Raw genomic sequence first — 13102 nt, forward strand, 5'->3', positions numbered from 1 at the left:
CTCACCCACCCACGGTATTTATTGGTACCCCCACCTATTTATTGAAAACCTCTCAAAACCAGTGCCACCCTACGCACATGCTTTTGCATAGGCATTAGGAATTGGATGAGCCCATTGGGCAATATTAGTATTGGGATAAAACCTAATATAATCCTATTTGACACTGAGCTATTCCCCCCCCTCCAAGGCCTTGGCTTGAATCCCTGTGCATCAAACCAGTCAAAAACCTTCAATACTTAATGTTGAATATTGGTTTTGCAAGTTCGAAGCAAGTGAAATCACTGGTCAAATCGTAAAGAAATTTAGCCAATCAGACACTGATCACACAAGACAACACAAATTTGAAGCTACGATTTTTATTAAAATTTTCCTGCAAGCAAAACACCTATCCATACAAAATGCAAGTCAACGTATATAGTGGCACCGCAAAGCACTGTAGTAGGAGTGGACCTTCAACCCGAAAGGAAGTTGAATGCTGAACAGATTGCAGCGCAACCGTACGATTTTAGAGGAATTGTAGGCTCGTTACAGTATCTAGTTCGTGGTACGCGACCTGATATTGCAAATGCTGTACGAGAACTTAGCAGATTTCTATCGTGCTACAATAAGTCTCATTGGGAAGCAGCCCTTAGAGTACTTCGATACTTGAAAGGAACGTTAACGTACGGACTTCTACTCGACGGTAGTCAACATGGACTAGAGTATGAGGTCTATTCTGACGCGAGCTTCGCGAATCGAGAAAAAGATCGAACGAGTATCACTGGATATTTGGTATTATTAGCTGGAACATGCATTTCGTGGTGCAGTTGCAAGCAGAATTGTGTTGCGCTGATTACTGCATAATCAGATTTAATTGTTCTTAATGAGGGATCCAAGGAAAGTGAATGGCTTTGGCATCTTTTAGCCGAGATGGGGTTTAACTTAAAGGCACCAGTACAGGTCTGGTGCGACAGTAGAAAATCAGCTATTAGTGTTGTCCAGAATCCTGGCAATCACAAAGCTACAAAGCACATTGAAACGAGGTATTTTTACACAAGGGATTTAGTGGACAAAAAGCGTATCAAAATTAAGTACCGCAAATACAAAAGAAATGCTAGCAGACCTACTGACAAAGGCATTACCGGTGGGGCAATTTGAGTTACTAACGGAAAGAATGGGCATACCGGTACACGACTTGAGTTTATGGTACTCGCAGAACACTGAGTGGGAGTGTTAGACATGAGATATCAGGATACAAAACTTGTTCCCCTGGCAAGTGTCAGAATTTATCACGCATGCGAAATGTCTCCATATGTAGCTCAAAGTCAAGTGGCTCTGCCACTTGCACAATCAAACCATAGATGGAATGTATGGTTATAGGAACATTGAGGCAGTGTCATGCGATATGAAGACCAAGACTTACGCCAGGTCTTCATAGCTTATGTTTTGTGTGGTTATGTGTGTTGTTGGGCAAGGATGTGAGGGGTTTGGAATGATGTAGCCTTGGGTTTCATTCCGGGTTTTACCTCGAACTGAGCTCTACCTTTGCGTGCGTGTTCTACCCATGTCCCCACCCCCGGCTGATCCAACAACTACTAGTTATACAGATAACGACGGAAATAATTGCGAAGTGGTACTCTTCAAATATCTAGCAATTTGTATGATCAATATTATTTTGCAAATCGAGTACTACTCTGTATTTTGATTGTAACCTGCATCGAAGTGTCACAGAAATGACGTCGGATTGGCCAATTTTCAACCAATTGGAAACATCAAAACTGAAACAACGACGACAACGGCAACAGAGTCAAAAAAATATCAAATCACTTTCGTCGGCCGAAATACAGTAAAACACACACCCATTGAAATTATTCGCACTAAAGTACAGGTACTAGTACATACTAGTACTGCACATGGAATTAACATGCATTTCACAAGCCGTGATGATAACGTTATCGTTGACATCTTAAGAATCTAGGCTCTCATGTTGCACGCATGTTGATCTTCTCCTGGTAGAACTGACGGCTTTTGTTATATCCTTGTATTCGCTGTGCACCGTGTACTACGTACTCGATATAGTAGTACAGTACAGTACCGGTTCCTGCATCCGATGTTCTAGAAAGGTATTACTGTCCTTCTCAATAACAACCCAGTACTGTCCGTTTGGGCAAGATGAATGAATTCAACTTTTCTACTCCACCGATTTTGATGATTTCTTTTGCAATCGTTTCATCTTGAATTATATGCGTTGCAGCCTGGGTGTCAGAGCTCCAGCTCATGCGCAGCGTGTGGAGTTTGCTTGCGCTGGCACGCAGATTTCGGCACGGATCTGAACAATTTTAATCGTGACTGACACAGTTGCACGACACTACCCGAACATATTATTTTGAATCTGAGTCAGTATTACTATTCATTGTGTCAGAATTTTATTAAATTACAGTTTGGTTGTATACAAACCGGAAATAAATACAATTTCAATTTAATAAACTTGACTTCGCGCCGAAAATTCAATTCAAGTTTATTTCAAACAGGAGCAATTTCAAGCAAAATGAACCCCCTCACACACTGTAGGTTTAACTCCTCTATTTGAATATATCTTTGAATTACTCAAATTCATATTGGTCTAAAAGTTATGGAAGTTTCGAGCAATTCATTCCTTTTGCCCAAACGGACAGTATGATGCACGTCCTCTATAAACTACCAACTTTTCACAAACTTTTCTGACTTCTATTTCGTATTCATGACTCAATATTTCAGCAAATTGAGGCGTAGAATTGTTAGATCTCAATGTGGTGAAGAAATTCTACGTCTCTTGATTCAAATTTGGTGATGAATTGGTCCAGAAATAGATATTTAACCTAGTGGTATTTTACATGGGCGCATGTATATTTGGCCATAGGGGTGGCAGCTGAGATGTATCCTGATTTTTGTATGTGGCTCTTATCCGTATGTAATATCCGGAGGCTGATGGGACCTTTAGCCGTGATAAAACGCATGAAATCGGTATTTAACGTATTTGGTTTTGGGTTTAACTACATCAATTGTACGTTAAATAATAAAACCTCCTCTCTTTGATTTGGCCAGTTGGAAGTTTTTAGATGACGTGCATCATATTAATACTTGAATTGATTTGCATGCTACATATTTCGACTAAAGGAGGTTAAAATATGTTCGGCATGACTTCTCTTACAAACTACAAGATCAAATAACCATTGTTTTGGGTGCCAGTTATTTTAACTTCAAGTACCCATGGGTAGATATTTAAAATTGGATAGGTATTGCATGCCTATCTGATATGGTACACTTATCGCCGCGATCTGACACCTTGTTTAGCCAATTAGAAGCCTCAATGATCTGAAGAGCTTTGCAATAATTTTGGTACCGGCACTGTATGCATAACATCTTCAATATAATTTTGTAAGTACGGTATGCACTTATTGACCCTTTGCCGACTTCTCGCGCAGATTCTATTGATGCGATTGTCTCGATTGTTTCAGTAAGCTTACGTATAACAGTCAATCGTTGAGAATTTGGTAACTGGGGACGAGTACTAGTATACATCACTTAAAATTAATTGTTTCTGTTCGATATTATGAATATGCGGCTGGTCGTGATACAGAGTACTTGCCATTTTCTATTATTTGTTGATACAAAGTTGACATTACATCATGCGTGCTGTCGTGGTCAAAACAGTCACCCATTGGCTAGAATGTGTGAAATTATCTACATTTCAAGTGATGGCGTTTGAATATTAATATTCCGAGATTCTGTGTAGTACCGCGCTGGCAACTACAGTACAGTATTTCCGTCGTTATCTGTAGCCCTCTCTCACTCTGTACAACGCTAGAAGGGAGATTTCAGAAACGAGTACTTACCCTTACGGTTAAAATAACCTCTGAAGCTTTATAGAATTGATTAAAACTCCGGAACTTACATACTTGATCCTCCACGCGTCCACCCTCCTCGTTCCATTCGAAGAGCCAACAAAAAGGCGTTGAACCAAGTCAACAGTATCGGGCCAATCACGGTCGATGATTCGAATCCCTGAAACGGACCCATTTGAGGGATTCTGTTACTAAGATGCACTTAACCTAGTAAGAGGTGAGGTTGGTCTGAGTGTACAATGTTCCTTATAAATCTCATTGAAATAGTATTTCGGGTCAAAACAACAGTGGAACTGTTTTAATGAGGGAATTGTACATATCCCTGAGACGGCGGTCAACTGGCCGACTTGACGCGACCCCCCGGTGTGCAACCAAGGGTCATGCGAGCCGTGGTGTATTGGTACGTATTAGCTTTGTATCCGTGTTAGAATTGCATCATTTCTACTCTTCCTTCATATCAACAGCAACACAGAATGGACGTCCTTGCTCGGTTCCACTGCGACCTCTTGCAACTCCTGGCTTTCGCGACAGAACATTTCACGTGAATATCAAAGACGTTAACGGGTACGTCAAAGCGAAATCTCCCAAGAACCTGGAAGACGGGATGTAATTGACTGTTCTGGTTGGCTATGGACATGATTATAGGCAGCGCTTGATCATACCTATAGTAAGTACTTCAGGTGAGCTCAACTTTTCCGATGTCGGAACAGCTCACCCAGTTTACCAATACGCTGTACAGTATGTACTACCCCGAAGTGCAGCGGAATTGGTGGAGTCGCAGCAATCAATTCATTTTCAATTTCGCATCTGCCATGGCAAGCCACGACAACAAGGCAGCGGACTTGGAGGAACGCGTGTCGTACGTCCACTCGGTCTCGACCAAAGACGTTGACGGGTACGCCGAAGCGAAATCTCCCAAGGACCTGGAAGAGGGGGCGTTGACCGAAGGGGGGGCGCTGGACTTGTTTTCCCACGAAGCGTTTGCCCTGTTCATGCAGTACGGCGCCATCGGAGTCATCAACAGCATGATCCCGGCGCTCCGTTATCCCATCTTCAACATCTACCTCAACTTGGAGGGGTACCAAACGTCGTCGTACAGGGCGTTGATGTTTGTCGGGTGGTCGTTCAAGGTCTTCTTTGGCATGTTGTCGGATTGCATCCCCATCTATGGCTACCGTCGCAAGTCGTGGATTTTGATCGGGTGGACCATCGCGATGATCTGTCTGATTGTGTTGACGTTTTCGCCGTTCGGCGAGCCGTTTTGCAACCGCGAAAAGACCAAGTATTGCGCTACGCCGTTGGAAAAGGTGCCCAAGTCCGAGCTTCAGTACTTCAACTTATCCGCCCCCGACAACGGCACGCTGTACATTCTTCTGTCTATGTTTACGGCGTTTGGGTATCTCTTGTCTGCGAGTGCGTCGGACGCGATGGTGGTCGAGTATGCCCAGCGAGAACCCGTGGCCATCCGCGGCCGCACCCAGACCGCCATCTACACCGTGCGCACGCTCACAGGAATCCTCGCGTACTTGGTGACTGCGTTCGGGCTGAACGGCCCCAACTACGCCGGATCGTTTTCGTTTACGTTGTCGCCGAATGCTCCGTATGGCATTTCCTTGGTGCCGTGTGTATTGGTGGTGCTCTCGACGGTTTTCCTCCTCGTGGAGAAGAAGACTGAGCCTTCTTCCTTCGCCCAATGGTGGGGAACGTTTTGGGAATCTCTCCAGAGTCGCGTGATGTGGCAAATCTGTTTGTTCCGATTCGTGAGCAACGTGTTCAGCGGCATCAGCACCACTGCGGGGTACCCCGTCGCGACGTACTGGGCGGGGGTCGAACCTCTCAACGATTCGCTCTCGAGCGTCATTGGCAGGTTCCTGTCTTCTAGCATCTTGGTGGTTGTGGGCAAATGGGGACTTAACTGGAACTGGCGGTGGAGCATCGGCGCCGGCACCATCGGGATCATCGTCATCGACGGCTTTGTCACATTCATCACCATCTGGGATGTCGTGCGCAACCAGTGGTTCTTCACGGGCGTGGCTTTGGCTGAGGAGATCCCCGGCAGCATCCGATTCATCGTGTCCACGTACGTCGCCGTGGAAATCGCCGACAAGGGCAACGAAGGCGCCACTTACGGCCTCTTGTCCACTGTGAGCAACCTCGCTCAGCCGTTTGCCAGCATGATTTACAAGTACATCAACTCGTACTTCAAAGTACGTCAGAACGACGTCAAGTCCGACACGCTCGAGGTGCGGTGGGACGTTACGTACGTGTACTTAATTTCGTACGGGTGCAACGTGGCGTCGTTGTTTTGGTTGGTTTTGCTGCCTCCTCAAAAGGCAGAAGTCCAGGCGTTGAAGGCGCGCGGTGGCAAGAGTAAAGTGGCTGGATTGATCCTCGTGGTCACGTTTGTCACGTGCCTGACGTTCGCCGTGTCCAGCAACATTATGTCCATCTTCCCCTCCACCAAGTGCTACCGCGTCGCAGGGGGCAACGGAGTGTTGGACCCCAAGACGGGGAAGTGTCCCCTCAAGTAGAAAAAAAGGTGTCTTGCATGTTGAAGTAACGTATACTATTCATAGTAATGAACATAGCATATCTCGTGTTATCCTGGCGGTTCCAATAACGTTATTCATGTTGTGGTGGGTGACTTCATCCAAGTTCTGCCATGTCACAGGTGGTCATCAACCGAGGCCACCGGCTGCTCTCCATGTGAACCAAAGGGTCGACGTGCAAACAAGGATCAAGGAATCAAAAAACCGGATAGAGATACATGTGTATCATCAGAACACAATGGAATTGACCTAGCCTAATAGTAGCGAGCGAGCGACGACAGAGCATCCGCCCACAAAATTGCAGCGTAGCGGAGGTGTATAATTATGTGCAGGCGGTGCCGTGGCGAGGAGTGAGCCCCAATCCCTTCACCGCACTATTTACGTCGACGGTGTAGCTTTCCTACCATCATCAGTCTTCTGCATGTATTAATACAGTATTACTAACGTTTTAATCGATCACTGGAGGCCTGAAATCAACCCCTTAGCTTCTTTACGCTATCTCTACAAATATGACGACTTAGACGAACCTTCAAGTATGGTGTTATAGAAGATTAAACGCGCTACATCATACATGCAAGCTTTGAATGATTTGATGTGTGCATCACCACGTTATAGCTGGTCAAAGTCAAAACTGTGAATTTTGAAAAGATCAGTAGATGGCCCAAGTTTAGCCTTGAATACACCATTCATCGAAACAGTGGGACTTGAAATTATATTGTCAATATGAAGCGTATTTTACTACGAGTAGAGTTTATATGTACCAATAATATGTGGTAATTAAGTATTTTTCGTCATGCGAAGTGATTCGAGCCATTCTCTAATATCGGGCAATCTACTGTTTTTTACGTTAATGGTAGTACTACGGTGCTACACTTCCATAGATGCAGACGCCAAATAATTACCTCATTAAAACAGTTCCCTGTTGTTTTACAGTTAGGGTATTTCCCAGGATCGTCCGTCCAACCAAGGCCAAAATTTATCATGATCGTCCTAGTTGTACTTTGTGGAAATAATTATATTCCAAATCGTCCAAGTAGTTTTCATTGGCTAAAAATACTTGAGCTACTTGGTTAAAAAACCTATGATGTCTTTTCCATTGCCATTCCACAATTTCGACAGCCGATGCCAGACCGTGCCGCCGCCAGAACGCAGGCATGGACCAAGCACAAGCTGGAACATCGGTGAGCGCGATCATCCTTCCATAACGTTAACCTAACGGTGTGCTCGAGTTCTGTCTTCGCTGTGCAGTCAGCGCACCGCCGACCCGCCACGAATCATATCACCATGGTAAGAATTGGAATGTGTTTGCTCGTGTTGTGTTGGTATGTATGTGATGTATGGTGTCGTAACCACTTTCTAGCTGGCGAATCTGGTGGATTGTGTAAGACTGTGCTGTGCAACATGAAGGCCAGAGCGACGACACTCAAGAAGTCGATGTTGTGACACAATGGAAGTGCGCCTGCTTGCAGGAGGTCTGGGTTCAATTCCCAGCAACGTCAATCCCACCATGCACGCGAAAACACGACGCAAGGTAGGTGCACAGAGCAAGCGGTACCGTACCGGTATCTGTTGATCCTTCGCGAATGCCATTTATGCCTGAATGTGTTGAATCCAGTTCGATGCGCGTTAAATGTATTGTTGTTGTGCTGCTTGATTATTGGATTTCTTCGCCTTCATTACAGTTCTACTATTGTATCCAACTTGTCTACTTGTTCATCTGCGTTGTCTGCGTGCATAATATCTACAACATTGACCGGGTTGAACACTACTCCTCGTTGGAAGCCAGTGTACGATGAGCCCGAGGGGATGGCCGGTACTGTGTGCTCCTCGCTTGTAATGTGTTTGGTGCATGTTGCGCTGTTGTGGTCTGTTGCGTTACACTTGCGGCACTTATACGTTTTGCTAGATGGTGTCTCCCCTCGACTTGCAATGCGGCGTTTCATTGGTCGGCCAACTTGTCGATAGAGTGGAGGTGCCTTGACTTTTGCGTCGGATACAATATCCTCGTGAACAGGCAGATGTACGGACTTGCCCAGGTATGCAGCACAGTACTCTGCCACATTGTATGCACGGTCGTACGCCTCAAGGAGTTGAGCCATGTTGTCAGTCTCCATCAACACCCAAATTAAGTGGCGGCAGGGCAGCCCGGTTTAGTCTCGTTCTACAAAAGTGCACGACAGTTCACTCAGAAGCACTTTGCGTTTTTTAGACTCCGTGATGGATGGTATACGTAAAACACGTCGTCACTTGATTGGATAACCTTGTACGATGGTTTCAACGACTTCTCGATTTCAACTTTGCCAGACGCATAGGGTGTGGCAACGCGTCCCTCCGCCGCCCACTTTTGCGCCAGTTTACTTCTGTTGGCAACGTCCCTTGCACACTCGTCCATTGAGATTAGCACCGCCTGGGCTGGTAAGGACTGCCTGCATTTGTTCTGAAGCGTTTTGTTGTTGACCCCAGCTTGGATGCAGTTTAGGAAAAACCAGAGATAGTTATCAATGTTTCCTTGGCCACAACACCGAGGGCGATGGGGATGTTTTTCCCGTTGCCGTCGCGGCGCACCAGATTGATTAACACCCTGTTGTAATCCTTGTGTTTGAAGTGTGCGCCATCGGACCCAACGAGCTTCAAGTTGGAGTGGTGGGCATCAGCGTACACTTTTCCGCACACAAAGGCCCGATAAAACCGACCATGGGTGTCCAGCTCGAAATCCACACGCGACCCAGGATTGGCTTGTTCAAACGCCAACAATATGGAAGGTAAAGTTGGATTTGAACTTGCGACATCGGCCACATCGGTCTGGACGACTGCATCTTTCACAAGGTAGACAGCCGACCTTTTTAACTCCAAATTCACACCATCCAGATCTTGGACGGTAGCAACAAGATCGCGTCTGGAAATTCAATTGTTGGTCCGTACCAACCTAACAAGTACGGGCAACATGGCTAGTTGACGCTCGGATGGTTTTCCCATGGAGGTGCACGAGTGTGTGTGGACTGACTGTAGCTCGGTTACGGAGTAATAGGTCCCAACGTGGTTAGGGGGCTGTTTGCGGCGTGCCACAACTCGCCAATCTTATGGACTTGTACTTAACAGACGTACACGGTCATGTTGCCACTCCCGGTCCCAACACGGATAGAGTGTGATTCGTTGAGACATACATCTGGGACAAAGTTTGTCATAGCTCGCCTAGTCAGTATCTGAACATCAATGGCAAGTTCGTCGATGCCGTAGGCGCATGAGCAATTGAAGAGCAATTCAAAAATACATGAACGTATGGCCCTGAGTTCCGTGACACTTGGTTCCGTGTCACTAATCTTATTGGCTTATATTTAGCCAATCAACATCATACAATACCTCTGGCATATAATAAAACTCTATGAATGCTACGGGCGAATGTTGTGCAATTTGCCTGCGAAATCATTCTAGTGCAAATGACACCTCATTTGCCAAACATCGCTGTCGCGTCTACCCATCATCCCCTTGCCGCTCACCCGGCACCGTAGCCACGGACGGAGATGAACTCCATGACCGCAGTCGAATCAACGAAGCCATACGCGCTGTCAACTCCAACCAGATGTTCCACCAGAGCAGCTGCCGTGCTCTTTGGCTTTGATCGTATGATGCTGTAGCGGCGTGTCAACGCCACGGTTCAGCCTCACGCGGGCAATGGACCTGACCCCGTTCTGACAGATGGTGAGGTCCGTGGAATCATTGTGGCCGAGCGCAACCTGCACGACCAATGCTTCACTCGTCAACTTTATTCGTGTGTGCATTGATAACAAACAGCCAGCATGAGAACCATATACTGGCAGTTTGGGAGGGCGTCCTGACTTGGAAATCCCGGACTTCCAGGTGAAGTGCTTCGAAAACTCGTGGATCAGGTTGTGAAAGGTGTCGGGTGGCAAGGAAAGGTGGTGTCTTTCCTTTAAGGACATTCGTGCTCTGAACAAGCGGAGGTTGCTAAGAGCCTTGTCGTTGGCATATTCGTCGTCGTCCAGCAAGTGCAATCACAGCCATCGCCTCATTGCTGCCAAGTTACTCTATCCGTACTACAACAGTATTTAAGAGACACTTGGCACTTCGAATTTGGAATGAAATCGTAATATGATTGGCTTAAGAACTTCGAAATTCGAGAATAATTGTAGCCAACCACACAGCAGCAGCAATTTCACAGTTTTGAACAAACACGTATTTTATAATAATTGGTTGGATGGTTCAAGATATGTTTTGTCTACTGGCGCTTTAGCGCAGTGGTTAGAGTGTCAGATTTCAAAGCTTGAGACTCGGGTTCAAAACCCCTCCTGGTTGTACCTTTTGTACCTTTTTACATTTTAACACACATCTACATACAAAATCATATACAATCCGAAAATCTCTATACTTCGTAGTGGAATTCTTTGATGGAGCAGTGTACTATGGTCAGACGCTGACCTGACCTTGAAAGACGCTGTTGGAGAAGTGACTGTGAGCGTGAGTACAATTCGTTTGTGTAACAAAGCCTGACCAAGGTAGGTATATAGTAATTCCGCTTCAATTACTCCCTCGTCGTCCACAAGCAACATATCATGCGTGATGGACATCGCTCTGTGAACATACACGCCGAAGTCGTCACGCAATCTTGTTGCTACCGTCCAAGATCTGGATGGTGTGAATTTGGAGTTAAAAAGGTCGGCTGTCTACCTTGTGAAAGATGCAGTCGTCCAGACCGATGTGGCCGATGTCGCAAGTTCAAATCCAACTTTACCTTCCATATTGTTGGCGTTTGAACAAGCCAATCCTGGGTCGCGTGTGGATTTCGAGCTGGACACCCATGGTCGGTTTTATCGGGCCTTTGTGTGCGGAAAAGTGTACGCTGATGCCCACCACTCCAACTTGAAGCTCGTTGGGTCCGATGGCGCACACTTCAAACACAAGGATTACAACAGGGTGTTAATCAATCTGGTGCGCCGCGACGGCAACGGGAAAAACATCCCCATCGCCCTCGGTGTTGTGGCCAAGGAAACATTGATAACTATCTCTGGTTTTTCCTAAACTGCATCCAAGCTGGGGTCAACAACAAAACGCTTCAGAACAAATGCAGGCAGTCCTTACCAGCCCAGGCGGTGCTAATCTCAATGGACGAGTGTGCAAGGGACGTTGCCAACAGAAGTAAACTGGCGCAAAAGTGGGCGGCGGAGGGACGCGTTGCCACACCCTATGCGTCTGGCAAAGTTGAAATCGAGAAGTCGTTGAAACCATCGTACAAGGTTATCCAATCAAGTGACGACGTGTTTTACGTATACCATCCATCACGGAGTCTAAAAAACGCAAAGTGCTTCTGAGTGAACTGTCGTGCACTTTTGTAGAACGAGACTAAACCGGGCTGCCCTGCCGCCACTTAATTTGGGTGTTGATGGAGACTGACAACATGGCTCAACTCCTTGAGGCGTACGACCGTGCATACAATGTGGCAGAGTACTGTGCTGCATACCTGGGCAAGTCCGTACATCTGCCTGTTCACGAGGATATTGTATCCGACGCAAAAGTCAAGGCACCTCCACTCTATCGACAAGTTGGCCGACCAATGAAACGCCGCATTGCAAGTCGAGGGGAGACACCATCTAGCAAAACGTATAAGTGCCGCAAGTGTAACGCAACAGACCACAACAGCGCAACATGCACCAAACACATTACAAGCGAGGAGCACACAGTACCGGCCATCCCCTCGGGCTCATCGTACACTGGCTTCCAACGAGGAGTAGTGTTCAACCCGGTCAATGTTGTAGATATTATGCACGCAGACAACGCAGATGAACAAGTAGACAAGTTGGATACAATAGTAGAACTGTAATGAAGGCGAAGAAATCCAATAATCAAGCAGCACAACAACAATACATTTAACGCGCATCGAACTGGATTCAACACATTCAGGCATAAATGGCATTCGCGAAGGATCAACAGATACCGGTACGGTACCGCTTGCTCTGTGCACCTACCTTGCGTCGTGTTTTCGCGTGCATGGTGGGATTGAAGTTGCTGGGAATTGAACCCAGACCTCCTGCAAGCAGGCGCACTTCCATTGTGTCACAACATCGACTTCTTGAGTGTCGTCGCTCTGGCCTTCATGTTGCACAGCACAGTCTTACACAATCCACCAGATTCGCCAGCTAGAAAGTGGTTACGACACCATACATCACATACATACCAACACAACACGAGCAAACACATTCCAATTCTTACCATGGTGATATGATTCGTGGCGGGTCGGCGGTGCGCTGACTGCACAGCGAAGACAGAACTCGAGCACACCGTTAGGTTAACGTTATGGAAGGATGATCGCGCTCACCGATGTTCCAGCTTGTGCTTGGTCCATGCCTGCGTTCTGGCGGCGGCACGGTCTGGCATCGGCTGTCGAAATTCTGGAATGGCAATGGAAAAGACGAAATAGGTTTTTTCACCAAGTAGCTCAAGTATTTTTAGCCAATGAAAACTACTTGGACGATTTGGAATATAATTATTTCCACAAAGTACAACTAGGACGATCATGATAAATTTTGGCCTTGGTTGGACGGACGATCCTGGGAAATACCCTAACTGTAAAACAACAGGGAACTGTTTTAATGAGGTAATTATTTGGCGTCTGCATCTATGGAAGTGTAGCACCGTAGTACTACCATTAACGTAAAAAACAGTAGATTGCCCGAT

At 46.3% G+C, this 13102-nt stretch overlaps 2 protein-coding genes and 1 non-coding gene across 3 annotated transcripts; all 3 read left to right on the forward strand.

The window, feature by feature from the left end:
• Positions 1 to 4675: 4675 nt before the first annotated feature.
• Positions 4676 to 6394, forward strand: H257_12955 (hypothetical protein; the record flags this gene model as incomplete). The annotated part of the gene is made up of 1 exon (XM_009840358.1): positions 4676 to 6394. The coding sequence occupies one exon, from the start codon at positions 4676 to 4678 to the stop codon at positions 6392 to 6394; it is 1719 nt and encodes a 572-aa protein (XP_009838660.1).
• Positions 6395 to 9691: 3297 nt separating this feature from the next.
• Positions 9692 to 11449, forward strand: H257_12956 (hypothetical protein; the record flags this gene model as incomplete). The annotated part of the gene is made up of 2 exons (XM_009840359.1): positions 9692 to 9716; positions 11109 to 11449. The coding sequence occupies 2 exons, from the start codon at positions 9692 to 9694 to the stop codon at positions 11447 to 11449; spliced, it is 366 nt and encodes a 121-aa protein (XP_009838661.1).
• On the forward strand, positions 10655 to 10726 carry H257_12957. The gene has a single exon. It is a non-coding gene; the product is annotated as a tRNA-Sec (tRNA).
• Positions 11450 to 13102: the final 1653 nt, after the last annotated feature.

The sequence above is a fragment of the Aphanomyces astaci genome (genome assembly GCF_000520075.1).
Source record: "Aphanomyces astaci strain APO3 unplaced genomic scaffold supercont1.44, whole genome shotgun sequence".
NCBI classification, from domain to species: domain Eukaryota; phylum Oomycota; class Saprolegniomycetes; order Saprolegniales; family Verrucalvaceae; genus Aphanomyces; species Aphanomyces astaci.